Below are 27,595 nucleotides of genomic sequence, written 5' to 3'. Positions count from 1 at the left end.
CTTTGCAGATCTAGCCTGAAATCTGTAGCAGAGCTGGGAATGGAGCCTAGAGTCCTTGTTCAATGTCCGAACAACAAGATTGTCCTTTCTCTAGCCCTATTGGGCAAGGCACTGTACAAACATAACAAACAAGACAGTCCTTGCCCCTAAGAGCGTACAATCTTGCTTACAGCAGCAATGCGCTTTTCAAAGCATGGGTTCTGAACCAGTGGTGACTAGAAAGGAAAACACTTTGATCCTACAACTGACACATACAATTCCCCAGAATGGAATCTGTGGATTGTAAGAACATAAGTGCTTGAAAAATAGCAGCCTGTTGTTATTGAATAACCTGTGCCTCTTACATATAGTCCCTGAGAGTAACTGGGGCTTCTCCTTGAACTAAACAACTGGGGCTCATCTCAGGCAGCATTCCAACATTGTCCAGAATCATATGTTAGTTTTATTACTCCAGTGTTACTGGAAGCATGGCTCTATGCCTCCCCTTACCTTTCTCCAGATCCTAACACTGCCCTGGCTGCAAAGGACATAATGTGGGCGAATGGGAAACTGGTACTAAAAGTGGGAGGAGCAGGAGTTTCAGTGCAAATTCTGGGAATCCAGGACAAAGGGACTGAGAAGTTGTTCTTCCACCACTGTCCCACCCCTACACATTGCATCACGGTGCCCACCCCCAGGTTCAGCCAGCTCCCTTAAACTGCTGCTGTGAAGTGCAGGAGAGTCAGGGAAGATTCCAGCAGCCCGTACAGCTGAATCTCTGTCACTGACTCTGCACACACTCTAGCTGGGAGCACACTTTGGTATAGACACAATGGTGCTGAATTTACACAGCTGGGCTACTGTGCATCTCCTGTCCTTACTCTTTTCAGCTTGCATGGCAGTAAGTGAAATTGTACAAATGGACCATTACTATGCCCCAAAAATACCATAAGGAGAAAAATAACTAAAAAATAATGTTGTTTTCTCCTTTTCAGTATATTGCTACCAGAGAAAACTGCTGCATCTTAGATGAACGATTTGTAAGTAGATGTGTGATTCCTTTCTTCTAAATTAAGGAGCTGAATAAAATATTGTTCCACGTATAGTTAACAATCATTATTATTTTGTTTTAACATGCATTGTTATTTTCAATATCTACTGTTATTAAATGTAATATTATGCTTTACGGGCACTCTTAATAACAGCATTCATTGTTCTAAAATGTACTGTAAATTCCATTAATAATGCCATGTATTATTCTAAAGTATGCTATTATCAATAACGTATGTTGTTATTTTTAATATTTAATAACAATATACATTATCAGGGCTGTCTCTACAGATTCTGCTTCTGCAGGCAAAGTAGCAAATGCCCAGTCCTACCTGCCCACAGTTACCTATATAAATCCTTATTGAATGTTGGGCTGCCCTTAATATTTCCTGCCCTAAGTGACCATCTCTTTTGCCTCCCTGTAGAACCTGGACTGGGCCTTTATTAATTAATTATTACTATTATTGTTATGTTTAATTATTCTTTTCCCTTTAGGGTAACTATTGCCCAACTACATGCGGCATTGCAGACTTCTTGAATAAATACCACCCTGATGTGGATAAGCAGCTGCAGGTCCTTGAAAATCTCTTGCAGCAGATCACTAACTCTTCTGTTGTAACGGAACAATTGATCCGCCAAATCCGAATCCTCAGCCCCCCAGAGAAACAGACTCAGCCAAGTGAGAACATAAAGACAATTACAAAATTGAGAAAAATATGCATTAATTTGGTTTTCTTACTTTTACATGTAATTGCATTAATATATTATACCTGTTCTACAGATGTGATCGACAGTTTTACTCAAAAAACCAGGAAAATAATTGATGAAATTATCAGATATGAAAACACTATTGTGGAACATGAAAATACTATACAGTAGGTATTTCCCACTTTTGATATTGTCTAACTATGCAGCTCTGTTCCTTTATTTTATTTTACCAGCTGCAATTTAATTTTTTTCACAGCACTTCACTTCTGCATATAAAGACCATTTTGGGGTCTTTTCACTCATAACTGCAGAATTAGGATCCGATCTTGCATTTCTTGAATACCCACATCTCCCACTGAAATACAAGATCTGGCTGTAAGAACATGGGAAAGTTTGGCTGTTCTTTTTTTTTTTTCAATCAGTATTTTTGTTTAAGTAATTGTTCAAAATGTTTCTGTTCATTATTCTTAGACTTCAGAGATTTTAGTAACATGAAACTGTAACATGGATCTAACCAAAGACTTGCTTAGCTAGCTGATACTTTTTTATTGGTTTTGCTGAACACCCATCATGAACACCAATTTCTACTCTCTGTTTTGTTGGAGCGAATCCAGAATCACTATTAAACTCAAAGGTGTTCATCTTAAGTCTATACTGTTCTATATATTTGAAAACATATTTAACTTATCTAAATTTTAATAATGAATAATTATTTATAAATTGTAATTGTACTATTTAACTTTAAATGCCAAAGTCACTCCTGTGATAACATTATGCCAGGAATCACTCATAATTGGTTAATATACAGTAAGTCTGAGTTTTAGACATTTAGAATTAATGTAACTATATTTTATCTTAAATGCCTTTGCCTCACCTGGTCTGAGAGCATTTTTTATTTAACCACCCACTGATGACAGATTTTAATTTTCATATTAGATTTAGGTTTATATTGTTTTTAATTAATATACTCTATATAATATTAGAATGAATTGCTCTCAAATGTATTTACTCTTTTATGCAAATATGCAATTGTTAATTTTCATAATATGTAGGGCTATGGATGCAGACTCCTGTTATTTTTTCACGGTATTTCAAGTTCTCATGATTTTATGAACTCCCAGTTTTATGAAGGTTTCAAGAGTCCTCCAAACCTTCATAAAATCAGGTTTCTATTGTACTTTCTTGTACCTTACTATATACTTTACCTCCAGAACTCAGACCTGCAATTCTCACAAAAGAAAAATTCCCATAGAGCTTTGTCCATGTACTGACTGCAGGAATGGGCTTCACTGCATAACGAGATACTGGTCCAAGTAAAACATGTCCAAGTTAAGCATGTGCTTCAGTGCTTTCCTGAATCAGACAATGGGCCTGCTCAAAATTAAACGTGCATGTAAACACTTTGTTGGATTAGTGTCAGAGTGCTCAGTACATTGGAGTACTGACAAGGCAAAAGACATTCAAACAACAGGGAGGTAGTGAAGGGATAAGATCTGGAATGGTCACGTAAATACAATTTCAGCTCTGGATACATGTAATAAACATTGCATCAAACCCAACATTCTAGAAAACGTCTATATACACGGAAGCCCTAATAGGCATTTACAAAGGGCTGGAATGTGGCTGGCCCTTATGCAACAACATAGTGAAAATGAGAGCGCAGAGGGAGACTACCCGCCTTGTACAGCCTTCCTATGGGCTACCCAGAACAGTAGTATTTGCTCTCAGGAGAGTGCAAAAGCTGCTGCCAAGTTGCTCCCACTCAAAAGCAACTAGCAATAAAGGGAGCAGATAGAGAAGAGGAGTAGGCAGAATCTTGGCTTCACGTTTTTGTGCACCAGCCGACACTGACTGTAGCAAATTATTGTCCTCCTAGTGCAAATGGTTAGCTTTGGAAAGCAAAATGCCCAAATGCTTGTATGAGGTTGGGGCAGCTCTGCACTGCCCCTAGTGTAGAACTGTAGCTAAATACCACACTGTAGCCAAAATGGTTTACAATGTCTCATTAAATAAAAGCGGCAAAGAGTCCTGTGGCACTTTATAGACTAACAGACGTATTGGAGCATAAGCTTTCGTGGGTGAATACCCACTTCGTCGGATGCATGTAGTGGAAATTTCCAGAGGCAGGTATAATTGCTTGCATATTTATTCCTGCCTCTGGAAATTTCCACTACATGCATCCGACGAAGTGGGTATTCACCCACGAAAGCTTATGCTCCAATACGTTTGTTAATCTATAAGGTGCCACAGGACTCTTTGCCGATTTTACAGATCCAGACTAACACGGCTACCCCCGATCATTAAATAAAGCAACACATTTTAGATTAGTACATTAGATATGTAAGGCATATTTCAGGGAAATATGTATTGTTCTCATTAAGAAAAACTGGCATAACAGGTCATTTTTATGTTTTTATCTCTAGGCAACTGACAGATATATTGATATTAAACACGAACAAGATTTCACAACTAAAACAGAAGACTAATCAGCTTGCGTCACAATGTCAGGAGCCATGCAGAGACACAGTCCAAATACTGGATACAACTGGAAGAGGTACATGAAATGCTTATTGTGTGGCTTAGATTAATTCTTAAGTGTTATCTGTCAACAATATAGTGGTGAGGGCCATCTGAGTACTTAAATGAGTGGTCCTGCAAAACTTCATTACAGGAGTTATTCTTAATCACATGATCTATTGATTTCTCTAAGAATTACCCATGGGAATAAGGGACTCAGCATCCTGACCAATATAATGAATGCTTTTCCATATTTACATTTTGTTACTGCTATTTTTATGGCTGTTTGTTTGGTGGCCAGTGCTTCATTTAACAGAAATACTCGATAGGTGTTCTGCATATAGGAAGTTGTGGAACAAATCTTATTTTCTCATTTGGTCATGAGTAGCCAAGATTTGACTTTCTCAGTAAACCCTATCTTTATTGTAGTCCATAGACCAGGCAAGTGCTTTTTGGAGTTATAAGAACAGAAAGGATACTATATTATAATATTTCTGCTCAGCCACACAGAGATAATTAATCTAATACATTAGACCTAAAAATGCCCTTTTTATGACAGCAGAAACAAATAAAACTATTGTATTTTACATTCAAGTTATGCTACCTAGATAATTACTAATAGCAAAATCCTGCTCATCCTTATACAAGTCCCGTTAACTTCAATAAGACTTCCTGTGTGATGAAGACCTAGCCTACAGAGATAACTTTGCCATAGTAATTATTATATGTATTGTGTATGTTGCACTGTACTAGAAAATGATCAGATACTTTTAAAACCACGTTTAAAACAAGATCAGACTGTAGCCAAAATACAAACAATGGTGTTTGTTTATTGCAGATTGTCAAGACATTGCACATAAAGGTGCCAGACACAGTGGTCTTTACTTCATCAAACCTCTAGGAGCTAAGCAACAGTTCCTAGTCTATTGTGAGATTGACACATTTGGCAATGGATGGACAGTGTTCCAGAGAGTATGTAATTTGTAAATTCAGGTCATGAATAATTCTGATTATATAACAGTATTTCATTTACAAGGGCACGTTGCTTTGGTTGACTTTCTTTCTTTCTTTCTTTCTTTCTTTCTTTCTTTCTTTCTTTCTTTTCTACCAGAGACTTGATGGGAGCGTGGACTTCAAGAAAAACTGGGTTCAGTACAAAGAAGGATTTGGACACCTGTCACCAGATGACCAGACAGAGTACTGGCTGGGAAATGAAAAGATTCATTTAATAACCACTCAGTCTACTATTCCATATGCCTTAAGGATAGAACTGGAAGACTGGGAGAATAAAAGAAGGTATTTAACGAATGAGCCTTCTAAAAAAGTCAACTTAAAATACATACCTGTCATGTGTACTGATTTTTTTGGTACAGCTACAGATATCTGTCTCTACTACCAGATATCAGACAGTCTCCACTATCAGATCAGTTTGTACAACTTTCAGAAGAATAGATGATGCAGAGTCATTAACCTATTTGTTTCAAACTACCTTCTCTATCGGTTTATAAAGCCATGAATATATTTGCAGTTGAATTTTCTCTCACTACCTGCAACTTTGTGACCCAAAAGGAAGCAGTATATGCTCATGAAAGCTCCATGTTGGCGTCTTCCTTGGAAAATATAATTTACTCTGTAGACTGCTGGAAATCAGATGAGATTCCATTCAGAACCTGTTGTTGTCATACTTCACTATTCCGTAGAAAGAGATAGATATTGAGTGGTGCAAGCCATTTTCTCCTTCCAGGAGCAATTTGCTCTCACCATCCCCATTTCATGCCAGCATGGACAATTGGAGACTGTGATTATCTATCTAACTCAGACCTCCTGAAAGCCATCACAAAGCACTACTCTAAGGCCACTGAGATGACCCACTTTACCTGTCTTTGACTACCTAAAATTGGGGGGGGGGGAGTATAGAAGGCTTCATTATGGTACATTAAAGTGACATATTATAATCTGGCAAGGAAATATCTAATTACTTATTAGATATGTCTTCTAATTAGACATAGAGTGACACAGGAACCGACTCTAAAATGCTGTCATTTATAGTCTAATTGTGTATGTTTGGGGAATCCAGTGTACACAAATGCACCATTTTTTTAACAGTACTGCAGACTATGCTGTGTTCAAAGTGGGACCTGAAGCAGACAAGTACCGACTGACCTATGCCTATTTTGTTGCTGGCGGTGAAGCTGGGGATGCCCTCGATGGTTTTGATTTTGGAGATGATCCCAGTGACAAATTTTTTACATCCCATAATGGCATGCAATTCAGTACCTATGATAGTGACAATGATAAATTTAAGGGCAATTGTGCTGATCAGGATGGAGCAGGATGGTGGATGAATAGATGTCATGCTGGTAACCTCAATGGAAAATATTATACAGGTAATACATGCTTTGGGTACCTACTTCATATAAAAATAACTTCATGGCTTTACAACAAATTCCAGTGATGGAGAAAAACATTGTGTAGATTTTAGCTGTTTATTTATTTTTGGCCATCCCATTCCTTACACTTCACAGCTGATCTTTGCTGCTGAGCAACACAAGTTGATACTCTACCTGCCCTTATTTGTTACTCCAGGTAGCTTCTGCTGAGCCTGGGGGAAGCATTGTATGCAAGAGCTAAAGCACAGGTGCTGTCTTCCACTGCTGCTAGAGGCAAAGACAAGAAGTTTCTCCCTTTTGCTTTGCAGTTACAAAAGTATTGTCTCCAGCAGCAAGTCCCAATCATAATCCCTTTGCAGGAGGACAGGCAAAAAACCCCAAGGCAAGGTGGAAAGATAAGGAAAAAAGGGTGAGGGATAGGGAATTCAGGAGAGAAACAGACCTGATAGTACAGAAGTTTGTACGAATGGAGAAGAGGAGAGGGAATCTGCAATAGCAGTGTGTTTGGGATATATACATGATGATATGATGTAGTAGAAAGAGTTTAGCAGTATAAGTTTGGGGTGGCTACATTACTCATAAATCATGTAGCCATGAAGGAGTTATGGAGGTCATGTCCATCAAGTACCAATAATAACTTTATTCCACACCATACCATCATGGATTCATGGTTGATCTTGAGATTTCAGACCTTAAACCTGTCACTCACGCAGGACTGAATATTGGCTATCTGTACCTAAGACCAGTGTAATTTGAGGGAAAATCTACATTTGGAGAGGAGAAGGAAACATTTTTCTGGCAGGCTGACATTTTTTTATTGTGACAGCAGTTTGAAGCTGCTCAGAGATTTGGAATGTTAGAATAAATCCTGGGGGAGATAGATTAGTAGGTAGAGCCAGTCAATGGTGCATGGTAAGTATAGTTTAGCACAGGGATTTCATTACTAAAGACACGCATGTGCATATAAATTATTTTACAAACAATTATATATTCTGCTGCAATTTATATTTTAGGTGGCACTTACTCAGCAAAAGATGTTGGTCCAGCTGGATACGACAATGGGATTATCTGGGCAACCTGGCGTTCTCGGTGGTATTCCATGAAGGAAACTACGATGAAAGTCATCCCATTCAATAGACTTTCAATAGGAGAAGGACAGCAGCACAACTTAGGTGGCTCCAAACAGGTTGGATTAGATGGCCGAGGCGATATTTAGAAAGATAACAGACAGTAGGTATAGTTCAAACAATACTATATTTATAGCTCCTCTCAGCATTCCAGGATAGCCTATAGAAGTTATCACTGTGCAGCATTTTCTCAGAAAACCATTTTTACTTTTATGTTAGTATATTTGTACAATTGTTATTTCAACTGACTGACAAATAAAGGGATATGCTCTTGTCATCAGAAATGACTCTTTGCCTTTATATATTTTGAGCACTGTCCCTTTTGAAATTCAACTAGTATAAATATGCATGACCACTATAAACATACCATCATAACCATAAATAGTTCATCCTTTGGCAGAGGATATTACAATACTTTCTTTTTTCTTCTGTTGTAGGTTGGAGACATTTAAAGAGACAGTTTAACAAAGATTTATCTGGACAGGAAAACAAAATCTTTTACCTCTGGGACACTGACTTCATCTAAACTTGTTCAGTTCAGCTCTGGCTGTTAATTGATGCCCACTATTAAAACAAAATCATTCAATGCCCAAGCCTTTTTGTGTGAGTAAGTTACTGTGTCTGCTCTGTGTGGGGTTATTTTTCTGTATACACTTTCAATAAATTTTGACTACAAAGAACACATAAAACTTGTCATTAATGATCCAGTAGCAAGCAAACAAATTGAAACAAACATTACAGAAGTTGTTGTAAAAATCTGTTCCAGTTCACCCATCCCAGGTTTATACACTGGTACTTTTCTATTATTCATTTAGAGGCAAGCCACATGCAAACCATTAACTGTTTTTCTCACATTGTTATGGATTCCTCATATGCTGCCTTAACACATTTTTAACTCCCCGGGTACCTGTCAGAGGCAGGTACAGCCCACCCAGGATTTGGTTACACATGGTGTTTGTGATCCCATGAGTCATTGTTATTACTGTCCATTCCTTATCTGGTGACAGATTGCTGTAAAGCATGATGCCATCTCTCTTCTCCCTGAGTCAAACCCAGTTTTTCCTCATTGTTTTTAATGAGATTTTTTGTCATGGTAAATTGTAGTTTGAGGAGTATCTTTCTTAAATTCCCTCATATTGTACAGGGTATTCGTGTGGCCTAGTGGATAGCACAGTGAACTGGGACTTGCATTGGGTTCTATTCCTGGCTCTGTCAAAGGTCTGCTGGGTGACCTTTCGCAAGTCACTTCATCCCTCTGTGCCTCAGTTTCTTATCTGTGAAATGGGGAAAATGATATTGATGTCCTTTGTAAAGCACTTGGAGATCTGTGGATGAAAAGTGCTATATAAGAGCTAATTATTATTATATTTTGGACATGGGAGTAGAGTTTGTTTCATTTTGCCCTTGGTCACATTGACTCCACAGACAGTCTCCTCTGGGTTTAGATGGGGCTTTGTGTCTCCTGACTTACATCTCTAGTTTCTGGTTACAAATCTGTATTTGGTGAGAGTCTGCCTTAGTTATGTACATTTTACTGTGGTGAGGTAGGCTGACAGTGGATTGGTCTGTAGCAGTCCAGTTTGATGCTCTTTTTGAAGTGCTTTTCCCTGTGACTTGTATAGTGGTGTTTTAAGTGCTGGTCTAGCATTTTGAGCATCTTTCAGTTTTGGTTGTAGGGCTGTCCAGAAATCATGTAACATATTTGTGGTGATTTTCAAGACCCACCCATCCCTTGTAATACTTTGTAAAACTGCAAAGACTATATCTTAACGCAGACTCACAAAGGAGCCTTATCAAGATTGCACAGGCAATCTGATTGGTGGTTTTTCTTAATTAGTGAGTGCTTTGTCCTGCAGTCTTAGAGATCTTTGCACATAGTTTTTTTTATGTGCCATTTTATATATACGCCTCTGTCTTGTAGTCTCTTTGAGCCTAATCCAGACCACACTGAAGACACTGGGAGACTTTCCATGGACCTCAATGGGTTTTGGATCAGACTCCTTTTAGAGTTTTCTTTTCCTGCCTTTAACCATTTTGCTTTTCTCTATGCCTTTTCTAGTGTTGTTATAACATTTTTGAAATAGAGGAAACAAAATTGAAGAGGATTCAAAGTGAGAGTGTGCCATCAATCATAGTATTGCTGAAGTTAGAAACTAAGGTCCTGATTTTTAATGGTATTTAGGCATTGCTGTGCTCAGCATTGCAATGCCTAATTGATTTCACAGCCTAAATCTCATTTTCAGAAGGTGTTTAGGATCCAAAATCCCATTTATAGTCTGTGGGATTTACATCCCTAAGTGCCTATATTCCTTTTGAAAATACGAATTACAGTCCTTAATCAGTTAGATGTTGCAACACAGAACACCACAATGCCTAAATACCTATAAAAGTCTAGACCTAAAGAGTCTATTTGTGAGACTGATTTAATCTGATACCATGTTTATACATGAGGAGCCTTACATACTCTTTTCTGATGTAATCTGCCAACACAGTCATAGACTGATCTGAAATTTATGAGAATGCAGTTTAGGGATCATTTTACACATCCACTGCTGAAGCTAGAAGAGACTATTGAATCATATTACTATTACCTACAGACTTTTTCAATAGAAAATTTTACCAAATGTAGCCTTAGGCAACATCTACAGTAACTCCTCACTTAAAGTTGTCCCGGTTAACATTGTTTCGTTGTTACCTTGCTGATCAATTAGGGAACATGCTTGTTTAAAGCTGTGCAATGCTCCACTCTTACGTTGTTTGGCTGCCTGCTTTCTCCACAGCTGGCAGCCTCCCTACGCCGCCCCCCACAGCGCCTCCCGCCTGCTAGCAAACCCCGCGGATCAGCACCTTCCCCCTCCTTCTGCCCGGGGCAATCAGCTGGCTTGTGGTGGTTTGAAGGAGGAGAGGAGGAGCGAGGATTTGGTGCACAGGCTCCCCATGCCTCCCCTGCCTCCCAAATGCGGCAAGCCAGCTGATTGCCCCAGGCAGGAGGGAGGGGGCAGGGGCGAGGACTCGGCATGCCTCCCCCCTCCCTCCCCTGCCTCCTGCCCACAGCAATCAGCTGGCTTGCCACATTTAGAAGGGAGGGAGGAGGAGCCTGCATGCCAAGTCCTCGCTCCTCCCCGCCACCTTCAAAACGCCGCAAGCCAGTTGATTGCCGCAGGCAGGAGGCGGGGAGGGAGGAGGCGCGCCGACTCCTTTTGTCTGGGAAAAAAAAATTTCCCTGGAACCTAACTCCCCCATTTACATTAATACTTATGGGGAAATTGGATTCACTGAACATGGTTTCACTTAAAGTCACATTTTTCAGGAACGTAACTACAAGGTTAAGTGAGGAGTTACTGTATTTTCAAAGCAGAAAAAGACAAGGTCCCGGCCCCAATGAACTTAAAAATAATAAATCAAACAGAAAGCAGAAAGACAACAGTGGAAAGAGGAAGATGTTGGAGGGTTCACCTCCCCACCCCCCACCAGGGCACCCTCTTGTGGCCAACCATTGCAAAATAGGCAAGTCCTGCCTCAGTTTCCCCTTCATCTCTCCTCCTCCTAGGGATGATTGAGTTGCACAAGTTTTTCACCATGGATCAGCTTGATGGTCACCTTACTCACCCAGGCAAGGAGTGTTCTCCTTCTTGGAGTCCAAAACAAGGCCTGCTTCCAGGCATAATTTATTAGAAATATTTCAACCTTCAACAAGTTCTCAAAGTAAGACAATTCTTCAAACCCCCAAAGTAAAGCAGGTTAAAATGCAGCAGCCATTCAGCCCCGCACTCCAGGGTCATCATCTCCAGGATGCCCACCCAACTGTCAACAATCCCTCTTGTCCAATTCCTGTGTCACTGTTTTAGGGACTCCACAACTCCGGCAATTCTCCATTCTTCTTGCCGCTCTTCTCCCACAGCCCTCAACTCACATCTTCTGGCCCCTGCAGTGTTCCAGTCCTGATTCCCCTTTGCCTGTGAGTCCTACCCCTCCTCATTCAAACTTCTCTCCAAAATCAACCCTCTTGTTCCTGGGCTCAGCCTGCCTCTCTGAGCTAGTTCTTCCCTTTTACTTAGGAGCCTTTTACTCAGCAGGGTTTTTCCACTCTGGTCAGTTCTTCCTGATAGTTTTCATCTGCAGCACTCTCCCAACAGCTCTCAGCAATTCTCTCTCAGTCTCATGACCCGCTTTCCTGGCAACTCTCACTGGTCCCTCTCACTGGCTGTTCCTTTCTGTTCCCCTTTCTCAACTGGTTCCTGGGTCTTTGGTAGGATTCTCAGACTAGGTGTTCCCCTGACTATCTCACCTGGGCCCCTGATTCAGTGGGTGTGCTCAGACCACACCTGCTGGATTGTATCTTTACCGGATCAGGCCCCAGCCAAGAGTGAGCAGGCCAGTAATTTTTGTGGCCGGGTGTGTGCCCCAGAATACCCAATAGCCCCATAGTTAGGGCACCTAAGTTCCATTGGGACTGGTGGCTTGAACCCTATCCCTTCCCTCTGCATTTCACTCCTGTCTAGCTTTGGCAACTCCCTGCTCAGCTTGCTGGCTTCTGAGAATCTGTTTGTTAGATGCCCAGCACTCCTCATGCGTTGTATGTGCTGCCCGGATGCCTAACTCAGGGCTGAGAATTCTACCAGGCAGCAGAGTTAGCATCACAACACCAAAGTCCCCTTGTGTGAATCTAACCCTTTGTTGACAGTCATAGGAGCAGCATGAAATGGGGCATGAAGTTAAGAATGGAAGAAGGAGACAAAGGATTCAGTTCAACTCCCTTTATTTCACTAGGAGTTGAATTGACCCTTGGGGGAACAATGAACAGGAGGAGAAGCAGGAGCATAAGAAGTGAGAGGGTGAGAAGGGGAACATGAAAGGACTGCTGGATCAGTTAGAAGCAGTTATTACGAATTAAATTTGTTGCATGCAGTTAGCAGTAAGTTTTAAAATGCTGCTACAGAATGGCACATAGATACAATGGTCCAGCTTCAGTGTGGTGGGGATGTTTCTGAATGCTAGTGTGGTGCAATTTTAAAAACACAAGAGAAAGTTTTATTCACTTTCTAAACTGCATAATCCCACATCTGCACATGCTAGATTTTGTTATTTTGGTGACACTTGTTGTTCCAAAAAAGAAACGCTGTCAAGTATTTGACAGGCAGTATAATATTTACTTCTTTCCCCATCCTTAAAAATTCTACCTTTTGTTTTGAAATAGCTATCATCATCATCATCTTTGTTTTATATTCCAGTGGCACCCAGAACCACAGATAGAAAGACATGATTCATATATAGAAGAGTTCACAGAATAAGGTCACATTCTGGCAAAGACACATGCATATGCTCTGCTCTTAAGTTATTATGGCAGCTAATAATGTTCAGTCTCTTAACTGAAAAAAACAGGTCATTGCCAAAGATGAGTGGAAAAGATAAATGGAATATACATAAGTGAAGGAGAAACTCTCCTACTATTTAAGGACAAATGCAAATCTGTTATCCAATCTGGACCCCATTCTTTAATCCAGTAGGAAAGGTTCAGCCAATGAAGTTTATAAATACCACAAGCACAGTATTTCACCAGCAGAGTTTATAAACTCTGCTAGTGTGTTGGACTTACAGTTAAAATATGCTCATGTCTCTGCTCAATATACAACTTCATATGAACTGATGAACCATCGTTATTAATTCTGTAGCAATCTCCACATGGACCGGATCTTAATAACTTTGCCAGGAGTTCTATGTGATTTATAAACTCTATAAGATTTCAAAAAGGTGAACCAGTAAAAGCATAAATTCTAAATGAATATATTTTCTTTTGTGTGACAGCCAAAGCACATTTAATAAGACAACAGAGCCTTCATAGACCAACACCTACTGAATAAACAGACATGTTGAAAGAAATTTTTGTGCCACCAGGTTATTCGTTAAATGGGTTTCCTTGGTATTATTACACATATTGATATGATTGCAATAGTCACCATATCATGCACTACAGGGATTTTAAATGGGATGTATTAATTCTAAAAATATTTCTCCTATGCTAAAGCTTCCACTTCATTCAAAATATGAAACTATGCACTAGTAATAACTACATTGCCATTAAATCAGTGATATTAAATAAGACTGAACCAATCCCTATTTCCCTAGCAGAAAAAATGACTTGAGAGCACCTAACCCTATCTCATAATATAGGACTGTTTTTATATTTTCTGTTCTTCATACTTTCCTTTAGAAATGTCTGGATCTTAAAGTGTATGGTCTACATAAAAGTGGGTGTCATTAGGAGACAGCTTTATCCTCTGTATTTGTTCCCAGCCAGTCAGAGGTACCAAGCTGCGTACAATTGCTGTTTATAAATCAATGTTTATTTCAAAGGAATAAAGTGGAAAACATGAGACACGGGACACTTGCTCAGGGAAGATTTGGTCAGCCATATACTGTATCTTGTATCTAGTAGTACTGGTTGAAAACAATGGGAAAAGTTTCATATCCAACTTCTACTTTTTCTTTTCTTTTCTTTTTCTTTTCTCAATTTAAATTATATTTTAGTAGCCAGATAAAATAAAGCACTGGGATATATGTATTCCATACTAAGTAAATACAGTTTAATTATAAAAATGTGTAAACAGCTCACTTTTACAACTAGGGTCAGCTCTTCAGTCCTTATTTGATGTCAGTGGGAATTTTGTCTGAGTAAAGAGCACAGGATGAGACTGACCCAGAATTATGAAAATGGCAGAGTTGAGCATGGGACTTCCATAAAAACATCCTTCAGTAATTAGTTACGTCGATGACCATATATATCCTGAATTAACATCTGACTATGATCTTGCTTCCTTTACTGCAGTAAGTAGCCCCATTGACTTGAAGTCCACAGAAGGTAATCATGAAGAATTAGTAGGGGAAGCAAAAGTGGATGGGAACCTGGGAAGCAGTGACCATGAGATGGTCGAGTTCAGTATCCTGACACAGGGAAGAAAGGAAAGCAGCAGAATACGGACCCTGGACTTCAGAAAAGCAGACTTTGACAACCTCAGGGAACTGATGGGCAAGATCCCCTGGGAGAATAACATGCAGGGGAAAGGAGTCCAGGAGAGCTGGCTGTATTTTAAAGAATCCTTATCGAGGTTACAGGGACAAACTATCCCGATGTGTAGAAAGAATAGTAAATATGGCAGGCGACCAGCTTGGCTTATCAGTGAATTCCTTGCTGATCTTAAACACAAAAAAGAAGCTTACAAGAAGTGGAAGATTGGACAAATGACCAGGGAAGAGTATAAAAATATTGCTTGGGCATGCAGGAGTGAAATCAGGAAGGCCAAATCACACCTGGAGGTGCAGCTAGCAAGAGATGTTAAGAGTAACAAGAAGGGATTCTTCAGGTATGTTAGCAACAAGAAGAAAGTCAAGGAAAGTGTGGGCCCCTTCTTGAATGAGGGAGGCAACCTAGTGACAGAGAATGTGGAAAAAGCTAATGTACTCAGTGCTTTTTTTGCCTCTGTCTTCACGAACAAGGTCAGCTCCCAGACTTCTGAACTGGGCAGCACAGCATGGGGAGGAGGCGACCAGCCCTCTGTGAAGAAAGAAGTGGTTTGGGACTATTTAGAAAAGCTGGACGAGCACAAGTCCATGGGGCCGGATACGCTGCATCCGAGAGTGATAAAGGAGCTGGCAGATGTGATTGCAGAGCCATTGGCTATTATCTTTGAAAACTCATGGCGATTGGGGGAGGTCCCGGATGACTGGAAAAAGGCTAATGTAGTGCCTATCTTTAAAAAAGGGAAGAAGGAGGATCCTGGGAACTACAGGCCAGTCAGCCTCACCTCAGTCCCCGGAAAAATCATGGAGCAGGTCCTCAAGGAATCAATTCTGAAGCACTTAGAGGAGAGGAAAGTGATCAGGAATAGTCAGCATGGATTCACCAAGGGCAAGTCATGCCTGACTAATCTAATTGCCTTCTATGATGAGATAACTCGCTCTGTGGATGAGGGGAAAGCAGTGGACATGTTGTTCCTTGACTTTAGCAAAGCTTTTGACAGTCTCCAACAGCATTCTTGCCAGTAAGTTAAAGAAGTATGGGCTGGACGAATGGACTATAAGGTGGATAGAAAGCTGGCTAGATTGTCAGGCTCAACGGGTTGTGATCAATGGCTCCATGTCTAGTTGGCAGCCGGTATCAAGTGGAGTGCTCCAAGGGTCGGTCCTCGGGCCGGTTTTGTTCAATATCTTCATAAATGATCTGGAGGATGGTGTGGATTGCACCCTCAGCAAGTTTGCAGATGACACTAAACTGGGAGGAGAGGTAGATACGCTGGAGGGTAGGATAGGATACAGAGAGCCCTAGACAAATTAGAAGATTGGGCCAAAAGAAATCTGATGAGGTTCAACAAGGGCTAGTGCAGAGTTCTGCACTTAGGATGGAAGAATCCCATGCACCGCTACAGACTAGGGACTGAACGGTTAGGCAGCAGTTCTGCAGAAAAGGACCTAGGGGTTACAGTGGACGAGAAGCTGGATATGAGTCAACAGTGTGCCTTTGTTGCCATGAAGGCCAGTGGCATTTTGGGACGTATAAGTAGGGGCATTGCCAGCAGATTGAGGGACGTGATCGTTCCCCTCTATTCGACATTGGTGAGGCCTCATCTGGAGTACTGTGTCCAGTTTTGGGCCCCACACTACAAGAAGGATGTGGAAAAATTGGAAAACGTCCAGTGGAGGGCAACAAAAATGATTAGGGGACTGGAACACATGACTTATGAGGAGAGGCTGAGGGAACTGGGATTGTTTAGTCTGCGGAAGAGGAGAATGAGGGGGGATTTGATAGCTGCTTTCAACTACCTGAAAGGGGGTTCCAAAGAGGGTGGATCTAGACTGTTCTCAGTGGTAGCAGATGACAGAACGAGGAGTAATGGTCTCAAGTTGCAGTGGGGGAGATTTAGGTTGGATATTAGGAAAAACTTTTTCACTAGGAGGGTGGTGAAACACTGGAATGCGTTACCTAGGGAGGTGGTGGAATCTCCTTCCTTAGAAGTTTTTAAGGTCAGGCTTGACAAAGCCCTGGCTGGGATGATTTAGTTGGGGATTGGTCCTGCTTTGAGCAGGGGGTTGGACTAGATGACCTCCTGAGGTCCCTTCCAACCCTGATATTCTATGATTCTATGCAATTAGGGACAAATTTATGATTTTATGATTGCTTAATTGTGCTATTTAAATACCAGATTTGCAGCATGAATATCTTCCAGTGGTTAAGTATTGTTGGCTATTTTACATACACCTTATTCCAAAATTTAGTTACCAGAAACTAAGCTGTAGACAATTTCTTTCCTGGAATATGGGTTCTACACCTCCCTGTCCCCTGCCCCCAGGCTGGCATTGCACAAACTTATCTAGAGCAAACAAACTCAGGAGCTTGTGCAAGAGGCCTCAGGTATCCAACTGGGGGCATGCTGCATGCAACTCTTCAAACAGAAGAGAGCATAATGATTAATCTAAGCAGTTCAGGAAGGTTTAAAATGAAGCAAAAAGCAAGTGGAAGGTATCCTTTCTGTCAGACTCCTCCTCAGCCTGCCACCGAAGATGATACTGCTGAGGATCTTGTGCACATGGCTGTGCCTCAGCGTCGTCTGGGTATGTTTTCACTTTATTTGACTCTTTTGATATTTTGGCTTTCTCTTTTGCAAAAAGGGCATTTTATTGAATGAATATTCAGGTAACAAACTAAAACAAATGCTCTTTGGTTATGACATAGCTTGAAAAAGACACAGACACACACGCACACAAACCTACCCTAACCACTTCATTACTGGCCCTTCCCTCTTGAGTCTCTTCTGCATTTTACTGCCGATCTGGTTCCTCAAGAAGTACTGGAGATGAATTTTGCTGAAAGTATCTGGCAAAGCGAAGAAGATAAATGACCAATAATTAGTAGATTCAGAGGTGAGGCGGTAAGTCCTTAACCTATTCCACTGCACTTAGGTACAGAAGTCTCCAAGCTATGCGGGATTTTAAACGTTATTAGCCAAATTCTATTCTCAGTTGCATCCCTGGATCCCAGTTGCCTTCAGTGGGATTCTCTGGGTGTACATGAGACAGAATTTGGTCCCATCTTTGCTGTAGTACATAGGCACAGAATAAGAACATTGCCATTGATTTCAGAGGCAGCATTATCAGGCTGAAGGGGAGCTAAGGAGTAATATCTTTTTCAATAAGAAGAGTGGTAGCCTTAACTCCCAGCTATGCTAATTTAAACCTGTTGTTGGCTATTTTAAGATTCCGCCTATAATACTCTGGTAAATTCTTATATACACATTTCCTTATTATTCTTTTTGAAAGAAATGAAGACGTCAGAGTGTGCGGGGGTGATCTGATCGAACAGAAAGGGTCAATTTGAAGCTATTACAATCTATCATGTATTTGTGTGTAAAGTCAATTTTTAAAAGCCCATGGAACATATTTAGGAACTTAATTTTTTTTTCTCATTAGATTAAAGATATGCATGGGCCAGATCCTCAGCTGGTGTAAATCAGCAGTAGTCTGTTGATTCCAACAACTTTACCCCAATTAACACTAGCTGAGGAGCTGGCTCTGGAAGCTAAGATCTTCCTCATCTCTGAGTTAATTTTTATTCCACTTTGATAATTTTTAATGTGGTCAAAGGAGCCCAGTGACACCTGATACCTCCCAAAGACATCTGTACCGTTCGTTAGAGAAATAGAAATATTGCTGTGAGCACTTTCCTGAACAAAAATTAGTATGCATATTCAAAAATCCTTATGACATTTTGATTTAGAATTAGTTGGTGAACAAGGACTTTTTCCTCTTTCAGCATTAAACAAAATCTTGGTATGTTTATTTCCACCCTCAAACACTGTATTATTATTATTTTCCTGTGCTTTTAAAGCTATGCCTTCCATTAAAGAGTTATAAACTTGTAGTTAACATACGATTTTGACCCCTTGTAATTAAAAACCACCAGAAATAATAAAGAGAGCTCACCACATAGCTTTTCTATGCCCAGTTGTAGTCTGAAGTGTAGACTGAAAATAGAGGTTTATTTTAGAAACGCTCAGGGGCTAAACTAAAAGACTATCAATTCAGTTTAAAGCAGCTGTTTTTATGTAAACATATCATATTAAATGCATGCTTAATCATTCTCTTATTAAAAATATCTTAAGCATCATCCAATACCATAGTTATCCGGTTTAACTAGATTAGAAGGAAAATCTTATTTGGACAAAAGAAAACAATTTCATGCAGGAAACTTATGGAATAGATTACTTACACTGACTGATTATATTTTTCTACATGCCTATTTCTGCCACAGGCTAACTGTTTCATAGAATGTTCAGTGACTTCAGTTTTATTACTTCATTGTACTGCTGTCTGTGAAACTAATCTCATGTTTGCTTTTTCCCCTGGTCTGTATGGCAGGCAACAAATGAAGAAAGCACATTTTTGAAGGAGGGAGGAGGTGTGCGTGGCCCTAGGGTGATGGAGCATGGAAGCCAATCTGAGTGCAAACAGGAAAAGAGCTGGCCTTTCTGTGCAGATGATGACTGGGTAAGAAAAGAGGAGGGAAGCAGAAAGCTCAGCTAATCACTGCTACTCAAATGGACCTTAGGTGCACTACACTTCCTTGGTGCCATGAACTTTTTTCTAAAGATATCTTAGATCCGACATGGTATATCTGTAATGCATCAGTTGTCACAGCTATTTTACCTGATTTTCAGGGAAAACTGCTTCATGGGTCAGCAAAGTACTTGTAAGGGCATCAGAGTTGTGTTCATAGTTACAGTCCCACCACCACGCCACTAGAATCCACTATATCACCAATAGTTCATTCATTATTGGATCTTCAGAGCACCAGGATCCAGGCTCAGTGAGTGCTTGACGGCTACCCTTTGCCATGTGCCAAGGGAATAGTGGCACAGAGCCTCCCACTTCCAAGAATTTTGCGTGGAGAGAGGGAAAAGGAGAAAAAGAGATAGACCAGGGAGGGTGAGAAGATTACAGAGAAATTAAAAATGAGCCAGTGAAAGAGAGGGAGAAAGGAAAGGAAAAAAGAAAATGAAGTAAGTTTAGAGAAAGACAGAATCAGAAAAGTGCCTTAAAGAGAAAGAACAGATAAGAGTGGGAAATTTTCAAGAGTATTGATACCCAAAGACTAAATGGGTGGTGGTAGGGAGGAATATTTACTGGCAGGAAAGAAACATGGAAAGGAAGAACAAAAACAAGTTACTTTATAGAAAATCTGATGGCAAAATGTTCAGTAAAATATACACACTGTTTGATTGACTGGATGTGTGTTTGTATAAGCACTCAGTCAAAAGGGGTCAGGTCATATACCATCTGATGTCAATGGGAGTTTTGCCATTAACACCAATAAGAGCATGAGCATCATGTATAGTCATTGTTGCTTTGAAAATAGTAATTTGCACTCCTCTGAGTCCTCTCAATCTTAATCCTCCTCTGGACACTTGCCATTTGTACTTTGACGTGTTTCCAAATCTCCTTGGATTTGTAGGAACATTTTGCTTTTCTTAGGCAAACTTCTCTTATAGAGGGGCAAATTCTGCCACTTTTCCCCAGCTTGAATAATGAATTTAACCTCACAGCACCTCTGGGGTTTTTTTTGTCATTATCCCCATTTTACAGATGGGGAACTGAGACTGAAGGCCTGATTACCCACTCCATCACAGCAATTTTACACTGGTTGAACGCCAGTGATTTTGATGGAATTATACCATTGTAAACCTGATATAACAGGATGAAGAATCAGCCCCACACTAATTTTTCCAAGGTCACGGAGGAAATCTGTAGCAAAGCTAGGGCCTGAAAGTAGGCCTTTTGAGTCCCCGTCCAGAGTCTTAACCACAAGACCATTCCTCAGCTACTGAAAATAATTGAACTAATAGTGCAATGAGTAAACTATGTAAGATAAATGAGGGAATGAGGCAGAATCTGGCCTTGAGCTCATTAGTGGGTTTCCAGGCTTGTACAAAACTTGGTAGTCATAATATTAAAGAAATGTGTATCATTAAGATATTTATCTTTCATTTTTGCTCATTTTAGGGTAGCAAATGTCCTTCAGGCTGCAGGATGCAAGGGTTGATTGATGAAACTGATAAAGATTTTCATCACAGAATACAAAGAATTAGGAACCTGTTGTTAGATAATGAAAACAAGTACAAACAATCTAACCTGTTAACTGTGGAAACAATTAACTTCCTGAAAGGAAATCTGGTCAGTGCCCAGGGTAAGTATCAACATGCGCTGTTTTAAAATATACACCAGTGTTATGTTAACTTCTGCTAAAAGCAGCCAGTTGAAAGCAGGTTTACTTTGTCCTTCTTATAAGATCACCATGACTTAAAGATATTGGGCCTGACTCTTCCCTGGATTGCACCAGTTTTATGTTAGTGTAACTACATAGAAATGGAATAATACATCTTAAGGACCTATACTTTATGCCTTTCCTGCAGTTAATGAGATTTTTGGGTGTGCAAGAAATGCAGGATCAGGCCCTAAATCTATATCTGAAAGAAATATTTCAAAAGCAGGCCTGAGGGGAGAGATAGCAGCTGTTGGCTATGGCAGGTGCAGAATTAGAACTACAGTGGTATTCCACAGTAATGATCTTCAAACACAGCAATTTACATGGGGCTGAATTCTGTAATCCCTTTGAAAGAGAAACTCTCATTGATTTTTTAATGTTCCTTTACCATAGTTTTGAGACTATTGTTGCATCCCTGTGGAAGAGAATGCTTAATTATTTTTGAAAACATGGATGTTTCCTTTTCAGAATTATACTTTTGCAAGAAAAATATTTGTGCAAAAACAAGACTATATTTGCATCTTGTATCTAATTTCACATATCTAATATCTTCATGATTATAGTCCGTTTGTTTCAACCACATAAATTCCATACGTTTATTGCAATATTTTCTTTTTAAAAAACGGTAATTCTGTCCTTAAAAAGGAATCAAAATGTGCTTGTTTTCTTTCCAGCACAGCTGGACTAATTTTTCCAAAACACACTAAGTTCCTTTCCTGCACTATTTTGCACAACCAATTAATATTTAATTAAAATAAATATACTACAATACTGCTTATTATCAAAAAGGCTGATCAAACATAATAATGACACTCTTAGCTAAAATAAAATCTTGTGCTAATTTCTACCTATCGAATATTATGATATATATATATATATATATATATATTTAAAATCCTAAATGGATCTTTTTCCATGTTAATTTGGATCCTTGTAAATGTATTGCTGATTTTTTTTTTGTGTATCTGCTATTCTTGTGGGAGAAAGAAATCTCCCATGCAGCTGACAAGGACATTTTTCTGTTCCAGAGAGTGACAGTAAATATGGGCAAGTTTCAGAAGATCTGAGAAGGAGACTTGTGACATTAAAGCAGAAAGTTCTTGTCCAAGTAAACAGGATTAAATCACTGCAAAACAGTATCCGAGATCAGGTTGTAGAGATGAAGCGCTTGGAGGTAGGTGACTGTCACATAACTTCTGTTATTTCCAAAGCACAACTACAAAAAACAGGAACTATCAGTCCTTACATCCAGAGAAATTCTGCAGCTGAAAAGAAAATGGACCAATAATCTCACAAGTTCTGTCTTCAAACCAAGCTTTGCCTATATGAGACAGATGTCCCCTCAGACTCTGACAGGCTTGGTTTCTGCTCAGTGAGGCTCAGAGCCTCCCATGTGAGATTCAGATGCCCCTGTGGCCTCAGCAGGCTTGTTGGCTCCCTCTGAGTTATTGTCTGTGTAGTTGTTCCTCTTGTGTTACTGGGAGAGCTTCTGCCTACTGCCCTCTCTCGGGCAGGAAACAAGAATAGTTAGTGCTGTGTTTCCCTACAACTGGCACTGATTTGCCTCAGTGAGTGATACTTCTCCTTCTCAAGGAGCTGCACGCAGTGGCTGATGAAATACTTGTGAGCAGCTAGGGTAGGAGGGAGCACCTATAAAGGTATCTAATTACTCTTCTGGGCTCTCACAGCTGGAGTATAGCCCATCTATGTTTGTATTAAGAGCTTTGGCCTTTTGATTAGCTAGTTGCACTGATGACAACACAAGGTGGCTGGAAGGGAGCAGTAGGATAGGCTAAGGAGCAAAACCAAAATGATGGCCTGCCAAAAAATGTCCTGGATCACCAAGCAGTGCGAGCAACATCATTTTGAACCCTGATCCAGAGGCTAATTCTTCTTTTCATCAGTCCCTCCTTTGAACCAGTTATTCTCACTCACCATTATACATACCAGTAGAGTTAGGGCCTTACCAAATTCACGGTCCATTTTGGTCAATTTCACAGTCGTAGGATTTTTAAAATTGGAAATTTCATGATTTCAGCTATTTAAATCTGAAATGTCCCGGTGTTGTAATTGTAGGGGTCCTGACCCAAAAAGGGTTTGTGGGGAAGTCGCAAGGTTATTGTAGAGGGGATTGCGGTCCTGCTACCCTTACTTCTGGGCTGCTGCTGGCAGCGGCTCTGCCTTCAGAGGTGGGCAGCTGGAAAGCGGCAGCTGCTGGCCGGGATCCCAGCTCTGAAGGCAGAGCCGCTGCCAGCAGCAGTGCAGAAGGAAGGATGGCGTGGTCTGGTATTGCCACTCTTACTTCTGCACTGCTGCCTGCAGAGCTGGGCCCTCAGTTACCAACTGCTACTCTCCAGCCACCCATCTCTGCAGGCAGCAGCACAGAAGTAAGGGGGTGGCATGGTTTGGTATTGCCACCCTTACTTCTGCACTGCTACTGGCACAGCCCAGCCAACAGCCGCTGCTCTCCAGCCACTCAGCTCTGAAGGCAGCGCAGAAGTAAGGGTGGCAATACCGCGACCCCCTCTGCAAAACTCTTTTGGGTCAGAACCCCCAGTCTGAGAAATGCTGGTCTCCCCATGAAAACTGTATATTATTGGTTAAAAGCACACAAAAGACCAGATTTCATGGTCTGTGACATGTTTTTCATGGCTGTGAATTTGGTAGGGCTCTAAGTATAGGCATGTGATTTTTTGACAGGTACTGTAGGTTGCCCTTCTCTACTAAGGGCCCAGTTCTGCCACTCTGCCTTGCTCTGAGTAGAACCTTACTCTAGGAGACTCCTACAGAAATCAGTGGGACCATACTATTCAGTGTGAATAAGAATGGCAAAAATTGGGCCCAATTTCTAGGGCTCCAGTACTGCCAATTATACATGCTGTAACCTTCAGTGGAGCTTTGGTGCTTCAGATTTAGACTGTAATTTGGAGTAGCCCAAGTTCAATTGTAGGCTGGAGCACAGACAGTTGATTGAGAGGCAGTGGGCTCTAGTGTAACCACCAGAGTTCTCACTCTGGTAAAAAGAGAGAGTTGTTTAGAAGAGTCAGGGATCACCATCTAAACAAATGTATTTCTCTCTATCTCTTGTAAAGGTGGACATTGATATTAAGATACGTGCCTGCAAAGGATCCTGTGCTAAAAGTTTCAATTACCAGGTGGACACAGAGAGCTATGAAAACATCCAGAAGCAGCTCACTCAGGCCAGTTCAATCAATCTGCAGTCTGAACTTGAAACTAGTTCCTTGAAGGTGCTGAAAATGAGGCCACTGAAGGACTCTGCTGTTCCTGGGCATTATAAAACTCTGCGCCTGCCAGAAACCCAAGAGCTCAACATTCTTGAGAATATTAAACAGGTTGTGATGACTCTAGAACGGCCAGAAGGAGAAGCAAAAGGCTCCTCAGTAGAGATCTCACATGTTTCAGTAGGATCAGGTGTAGGTGGAGGACCACAAGATGGCAAAATAGTGACTTCTGCTCATGAAAGGGAATCTGTTGTTTTGGGAGAAAGACCTAGTTCCTCTGTAATCCACCTTACATGTACCAGAACTATTACCAAAAAAATTATCACTGGTCCTGGTGGCCCTAGAGAAGAGATTGTTGAAACAATGACTTCACCTGATGGTTCTGACTGCTCCCATTTTCAAGATTTAGGGGGGGAAGACGTAGCAGGGCATGGGGGCACCTTGAATGTCAGAGTGACCTCTCAGGGTCAGAGTGGGGACTTGCCTGACTTTGATAGCTTACTCCACAGCTTTGAAAAAAAATTTTCCTCAGGGCTTTCGTCCACTGGTAGCAAATTACATACCACCTACACAAGCTCTAGTGGCACTGACCATGGAACTGGACATTTTAGCAGTGGTGGAACTGCTACTCACACTACAAGTTTTGGAGGGTCGGACAGTTTCACAGATCTACGGGAGGGGGAAGAGGATGTCTTTGATCATCACTTTGACCCATCTAGATTCCCTTCCAGCAACGTTCAGAGTGGCAGTTCGACTCATTCCAAGACAATAGTGTCCAGCAGCAGTAGCAGCTCCACTAGTTTCAACAAGGGTGGCTCCACTTTTGAAACCAAATCGCTAAAGAGCCGAGCAGTGACTGAGGAGTTAGGTGGGTTGCAACACGATGAGAGTGGAGAGGATACCCCAGACTTTCGGGCACGCAGCTTGAGAACAGGAGGAGAGAAGCTTGGGACAAGCTACACTGGGACAGGTATCCATCCACATGACTGAAAATAGATCCTGCGGTAGCAGAGCCAGATTCAGTCCACAATCAAACTGACACACTGGTTACACTGCAATCCATTTAATTTGATTATACAATACAAGCAATGTGTCTGTTTGTTGCCATTTAGGATAGGTAGAGACAAAATTTTATATCAATAATTGGATGCTAAATGAATTGCACAAAGAATGTTATCTGCAATTTAAATTGCATGTAAACTCTATTTTTTAATGTTGCATGGCACATTTCCCAATGTAGACCAAAATATGGTTAGCAAGTTCCCCTCAACATTATTATTGTTTGGATTTCCATAAGCCTAGGTAAAGTTTTACTGATAACTTCTGTCAACCAGATCAACTTTTTTTTTTAGACTGTGATGATATCCGCCAGAAACACACTTCTGGTGCCAAAAATGGCATTTTCAGAATCAAGCCAGCAGGATCCGATAAAGTTTTTTCAGTTTATTGCGACCAAGAGACCACTTTGGGAGGATGGCTTTTGATCCAACAGAGATTGGATGGATCAGTGAATTTTAACCGGACCTGGCAAGACTACAAGAAAGGTTTCGGCAGCATGGATGACAAAGGGAAAGGAGAGTTCTGGCTGGGCAATGAAAATATCCACTTATTGACCCAGAAGGACACTGTCCTTCGAGTCGAATTAGAGGACTGGGCTGGCAATGAAGCTTATGCGGAATATAATATACATGTAGGTTCTGAGTCAGAAGGCTATGTCCTCAGTGTCTCTGCTTATGAGGGGACAGCTGGGGATGCACTGATCATAGGCTCAGTGGAGGAAGGTAGTGAATACACAGCACATGATAACATGAAATTCAGCACCTTTGACAGGGACAGCGACCAATGGGAGGAGAACTGTGCTGAAGTGTATGGAGGGGGATGGTGGTACAACAACTGTCAAGCTGCTAATCTCAATGGCATTTACTACCGAGGAGGCCAGTATGACCCAAGGAACAATGTTCCTTATGAGATTGAAAATGGAGTGGTCTGGATACCATTTAAAGCCTCGGACTATTCTCTCAAAGTTGTTAGAATGAAAATCAGGCCCATAGAAACCCAGTAGCAAACCACAGTAAGACAGGTTATTTTATTTTTGTTTAATATACCTCAAAATACATGGTGTGTCTTTACCCAATCAAACTGAAGGCAACTGAGATACATTTGTGCTTTAAAAAAAAATAAACATTGTTTAATTGTAAAAGTATTTCTTCTGTCTTCTTATTCACAACCAATACAGCTTGCAAAAAAATGTCAAGTTTTATAAATCTTTATAAAGGATAATAAAACTATGATATTATAGTAAGGATAGCTATTACAGGATTTCATGAAACATATATTTCTGATGGGGAAAGTGTTTCTCTGCTGAATTTTGTTAAGTATTTTCACAAATTAAGCAAATACAAACACTTAAGATGATAAAGTCAAATAATGATTATAGCTTGCTGGTCTCTTCTACTCAATTACCGATCATAGAGTCATAGAATCATAGAATATCAGGGTTGGAAGGGACTTCAGGAGGTCATCTAGTCCAACCCCCTGCTCAAAGCAGGACCAATCCCCAACTAAATCATCCCAGCCAGGGCTTTGTCAAGCCTGACCTTAAAAACTTCTAAGGAAGGAGATTCCACCACCTCCCTAGGTAACGCATTCCAGTGTTTCACCACCCTCCTAGTGAAAAAGTTTTTCCTAATATCCAACCTAAATCTCCCCCACTGCAACTTGAGACCATTACTCCTCGTTCTGTCATCTGCTACCACTGAGAACAGTCTAGATCCACCCTCTTTGGAACCCCCTTTCAGGTAGTTGAAAGCAGCTATCAAATCCCCCCTCATTCTCCTCTTCTGCAGACTAAACAATCCCAGTTCCCTCAGCCTCTCCTCATAAGTCATGTGTTCCAGTCCCCTAATCATTTTTGTTGCCCTCCACTGGACATTTTCCAATTTTTCCACATCCTTCTTGTAGTGTGGGGCCCAAAACTGGACACAGTACTCCAGATGAGGCCTCACCAATGTCGAATAGAGGGGAACGATCACGTCCCTCGATCTGCTGGCAATGCCCCTACTTATACATCCCAAAATGCCACTGGCCTTCATGGCAACAAAGGCACACTGTTGACTCATATCCAGCTTCTCGTCCACTGTAACCCCTAGGTCCTTTTCTGCAGAACTGCTGCCTAACCGTTCAGTCCCTAGTCTGTACCGGTGCATTGGATTCTTCCATCCTAAGTGCAGGACTCTGCACTAGTCCTTGTTGAACCTCATCAGATTTCTT

The 27,595-nt window shown here is 40.8% G+C and overlaps 2 protein-coding genes across 2 annotated transcripts; both read left to right on the top strand.

Moving 5' to 3' along the window:
* Positions 1-724: 724 nt before the first annotated feature.
* On the top strand, positions 725-8,441 carry FGG (fibrinogen gamma chain). The gene is made up of 10 exons (XM_074950042.1): positions 725-880; positions 975-1,019; positions 1,525-1,708; positions 1,811-1,904; positions 4,161-4,291; positions 5,093-5,226; positions 5,366-5,550; positions 6,361-6,641; positions 7,658-7,874; positions 8,209-8,441. Exons 1-9 carry the CDS (start codon positions 812-814, stop codon positions 7,858-7,860), a joined length of 1,326 nt encoding a protein of 441 aa, XP_074806143.1. The 5' UTR covers positions 725-811; the 3' UTR covers positions 7,861-7,874; positions 8,209-8,441.
* Positions 8,442-17,326: 8,885 nt separating this feature from the next.
* Positions 17,327-26,387, top strand: FGA (fibrinogen alpha chain). Its single transcript, XM_074950040.1, has 6 exons — positions 17,327-17,377; positions 19,181-19,309; positions 20,822-21,005; positions 22,112-22,257; positions 24,176-25,295; positions 25,678-26,387. Exons 1-6 carry the CDS (start codon positions 17,327-17,329, stop codon positions 26,385-26,387), a joined length of 2,340 nt encoding a protein of 779 aa, XP_074806141.1.
* Positions 26,388-27,595: the final 1,208 nt, after the last annotated feature.

The sequence above is a fragment of the Natator depressus genome, chromosome 4 (assembly GCF_965152275.1).
Source record: "Natator depressus isolate rNatDep1 chromosome 4, rNatDep2.hap1, whole genome shotgun sequence".
Lineage (NCBI taxonomy): Eukaryota > Metazoa > Chordata > Testudines > Cheloniidae > Natator > Natator depressus.
This window is presented reverse-complemented; position numbering and strand designations above follow the sequence as displayed.